This window comes from Pinus tabuliformis, chromosome 8 (genome assembly GCF_031772625.1).
Source record: "Pinus tabuliformis cultivar Carrire ecotype Pingquan chromosome 8, CPIR1, whole genome shotgun sequence".
NCBI lineage: Eukaryota > Viridiplantae > Streptophyta > Pinopsida > Pinales > Pinaceae > Pinus > Pinus tabuliformis.
The window spans coordinates 1,781,989,774-1,781,994,113 of NC_142294.1; the positions used below are offsets into that span (position 1 = coordinate 1,781,989,774).

At 38.8% G+C, this 4,340-nt stretch overlaps 1 protein-coding gene across 1 annotated transcript; it reads left to right on the plus strand.

Annotated features, from left to right (window-relative positions):
• Positions 1 to 1,114: 1,114 nt before the first annotated feature.
• Positions 1,115 to 2,668, plus strand: LOC149243323 (uncharacterized). The gene is made up of 2 exons (XM_089367794.1): positions 1,115 to 1,699; positions 1,827 to 2,668. The coding sequence occupies exons 1-2, from the start codon at positions 1,526 to 1,528 to the stop codon at positions 2,439 to 2,441; spliced, it is 789 nt and encodes a 262-aa protein (XP_089223920.1). The 5' UTR covers positions 1,115 to 1,525; the 3' UTR covers positions 2,442 to 2,668.
• The last annotated feature ends 1,672 nt before the right edge of the window (positions 2,669 to 4,340 follow it).

Here is a 4,340-nt window from a genome sequence, read left to right on the forward strand (position 1 = left end):
TTGCTAGCACCAAATTAGTTAGAGATTGTTTTGTGTAGGAAAATTGTTCGGAGGACCTCAATCTTTGCCAAAGGTCGGAAAGGAACCTCGGGTTGATTTGCAAAAGCAAATGATGTGTTTTAAAAGGGAAGGAAAATGGCCTTGCACCGGCTGATTCGAAAGCCACAACTGCATCACACTTGGAACTAATGCATGACTGTTGCTTTGAAAACTACCATAAGGAGAAGCCAAGAAGATTACCTACACTTGAGGGATGTTTTAACAGCCATTTTGGTGTTAAATAATGTCATCTCCCTCTGAACAATTTGTGCTAAAGGAAACACTTGTTTAGCATCATCATAGGCAGCAAATCACAACTCTTTTTTACTTATGTCCGCAGGAATATCACGAGGTATTCCAATGACCATAGCATCCATGTTTGCAAAGAGATCAAGCTTATTTAAACATTTTCGGTGGCGGCTATTGGACTTAGTAAAGAAAAGGAGTTTGAGTTTCGTAGGCGACAGGCAGTGACTTGTGACGGTGATGGCGTGCATTAATTTTGCATCCACTTACCCACCGCTTTCCAATTTCGAAAAAGTTTTTCCACAAGAGTTATGGATTGTAAAAGGAGACTAACTTGTAAACGGAGACAATACAGTCGGATGGATTGTAAACGGAGGAGGAGGGGGTGAGTTAGTCAGGTGGACAAAACCTTACTATTGTGCAATCAAGATAAATCTCGCGGTCTTGGAACGGTAACATTTCAAGAGAAAAAAACGTGTGCTCGTCTCCAAACACTACACTCACGCACGCAATATGACAGTCAAACCTAAGTGGTGTGATTTATCGATACACGCAACACGACAGCCAACGCTAAGTGGTGTGATTTATCGATATGACTGTGTTTTTCGTTTTTTAAATCAATGGAGTAATTTAAAAGCCATTTACTGACTTCCTATCCAATTGTCACTAATATGATTTGAATAAGCATTGCCACTAAATTCCCACTAATATGATTTGAATAAGCATGGCCACTACATTCCCCTAATATGATTTGAATCAGCATTGTCACGAAATTCAATGGGGCACACTGACATAAACCAACTTGGTTTATAAAAATTGCAGAATACCCATCATTACGAAAACGGATGAACCCGGCTTTGATAGATTCTTTTCTTTTCAATGCAATGGCATCCGATTTACATTTTATTTCTTAAAAAATTGTCGAGGTAGTCTAGAAGATAAGTATTTTGAGTTGTAACACAACGCCTTTACGCATTCTCGCAACCAATTTATTAATCAACAGATTGGAATTTGATTTTATGTTCATGCCATTGCTTCTTAAAGGAAATTCAGCAGGCTCGGCCAACAATTCCTGTCGGAGTTGCAATTGAAATACAATAATCGTGGAAAAAAGACCAGTGCGACAGTGATCGAGGGGTGGACTGTACGCATTTCTGTATGGGTTTGAAGTGAGAATCGTGCAAATTAGACGTCCCACCAGGAGTTTGGATTCCTTTAGAGGCAGAGCATCAGCGACAAGATGTTTTGGAGCTATCTAGTCGTAAATCTGGACGCAGTGTTCGTTCCAACAGGTATTCTTTTCTTGGTTGCCTACCATGTCTACCTCCTCTATAGAATCATCAAGTACCCCAATAGTACCGTCATAGGATTCGAAAATGGCAACAGAAGAGTCTGGGTACAACAGATGATGAAGGTAATAACTAACACTATTATTCCTGAGTTTCCACATATTTTTGAATATTCATAAACTCTTTGTGCTGAAATTTCTAGGCTTTTCATTCCTGATTTTTTATAATATCGAATTCAACAATTATTTGCAGGATATGCCGAGGAATACTTCACTGGCTCTTCAAGTGGTATCAAGCACGATAAATGCTGCAGTTTATCTGGCCACTCTCTCACTAACGATCAGCTCGCTTATTGGCACCATAGTGGCCTTTGCCACAAGGAGCAGTGCTGGCTCCAATCGGCTGATAAATGAGATATTTTTCGGAAGTAAAAGTTCCTTAACGTCATCTATCAAATATTCGAGCCTGCTGCTTTGTTTCCTGGCAGCCTTCATATCGTATGTACAGTGCGTCCGTTATTACATTCATGTGAGCTTTCTCATCAGCACGCCGAATTCAAGTGTCTCCGTGCATTATGTGGAGAATGCAGTGATTAGAGGGAGCAATTTCTGGTCACTGGGGACAAGGGCCTACTACTTTGCGTTCCCACTTCTGCTGTGGATCAGTGGCCCCCTTGACATGTTTGTTTGCTCCCTCGGGATGATCTCTTTTCTGTATTTTCTTGATTTTACGGCCAATCCCGTTTCTGTTTTTGGAATTAAATCGTCCTCTAAGATTGTAGGAGACACTGTTTTAGATATTGCTCACAGGATTGAATCCACCGGGCTCCAACATGTCATCCTACCGAGCCCAGTACAAATGCTATGAAGAACGTTCAGGCACTCTAGAGAAATCGTGTTTATCAATGGTTGTATGCTGTAATAATTTTTAATCTGTCATTGCTTTCTTTCGGTGCGTTGCGGTTCTTCTTCCTTGCCGTCTGAGTTAAGCTGGACATTGTTAGTCTTTAATGAACATTGGCAATGGCCGTCCATGTCACAAGCCAATCGACATTGAAAGGGTATGTGAAAAACAAGGATGCACTGATTAGAATAATAAACGCGTTTATCATTATGGCTGCCTTCAATTTTTAATCAATTTTTCATGAATACATGTTTTTATTTTATTTTATTTATGATTTAAAGTAAAAAATAACTAAAAATATCTATATGAATATATAAATAAAAAAACAATAACTCTGAAAACATCTATATAGATATATAAATCAAAATTATAAGTTTGACACGTTAATTAGAAAAATTTAAATTAAATCAAGGTGCCGCATGAACAATGTTAACGGCGACCAGTTATACTCTAGATTTACTTACATAATATAAACCATAACATTAAAAATTAATTATGATAAATTTTGTGATAATAATTTGCTGGACATGACCAATGACTATGGTTTTCACATGGGACGATTGTAGGGCTGACAAACTACCTATTGCCAAAAGGTTGGACAGATTTCTGCTGAACGAAAAACTCATGGAGAAGTTGGGATATATATTGTGTCATTTTATGATCTAATCATTTATTGAATTTGTTTTGTTTTTTAAGGTGTTCATTTGAAGCAAGGCATTAGCAAATTTTATGTGCCTAAAAAATAGAGTACTAGGAGATTATCTTCCAAAGCAACACCAATTTCTATACCATGCTTCTTGTCAAACACATGGCAACCCTTTGTCCATATGTCACCATTATAAAATGGCTTATCAACTTCCACGGTAGCCTACCTAGTCAATTGGCTATTATATCCACTATCGACCTCTTGGGAAATATCACATAATTTAGTTTAAAACTTGCTTACTTGGTCTTCACATAACGAAACAATGGGTCATCAATTAACATAGTTACCTTAACATCATCTACCTTATCCATCTACTAGATCATAGAGCCCCTATCCCCCATGACACTTAATTCTCTATACATACTTATTGTCTCGATACTCGACACCTAACATATTCACGAGCTTGTAGATTGAAGCCGATACCCGATATCTCCAAAGGCCAATGGTCGGCTATCAAGCCACTAGGCCCTCGGGTAGAGGCTAAAGATTGTCATTGATACTAATTAGTTGATATCTCAACATCCAAAAGTCAAACATCCACGCCGTCACTATCTGGTTACGACCTAGACATCACCTTGGTGCCGAGTCAACCCTCCATTGCCATGTCAACATGCCACATCACTTTCCACATTGGTATGCCATGTCATCTAGACCCACATTGGTGCCACATCATAATGAGATGTTAGCATGAGAATCAACTACCACACAATTAACACATAGTATCCCCGGGTATATCAACTCGCCACATCATTACTCTATCGATATCGAGGTTTCTTGTTGGTGACTAGTGTCCTACTTACTGATGTCTACTACCCAATATTGTGACATTTTGATAGGTTGATGTTCCAACAACTAATACATTGATAGGTCGATTTGACCTCTCGATGGACTATAGTCCCCAACCATCAAGTGACACTCGTTGAACCCTCTATCTCCATGAGCTAATGGATAATGTAGGATATGCTAATATCAAGGACATGTTTGACATGGCATCTAGGTTAGTTGGGGATTTTTGCACAATTAGGTGATGGTGAGCACTATTTTCCATCATTATAAACTATAGGTATATAGATGTTGTATTGGTGTTAATGTGAGGATTTTCCCAACAAGGATGGGCTTCTGCTGGGACCTTCGACATCATCTAAGGAGAAACGCCA

Bases quoted from the DNA above. Each gene is read 5' to 3' on its own strand.
- LOC149243323 (XM_089367794.1), top strand. From the start codon at position 1,526: ATGTTTTGGAGCTATCTAGTCGTAAATCTGGACGCAGTGTTCGTTCCA. The intron at 1,700-1,826 runs GTAATAACTAAC...AATTATTTGCAG, and splicing joins GGGTACAACAGATGATGAAG to GATATGCCGAGGAATACTTC.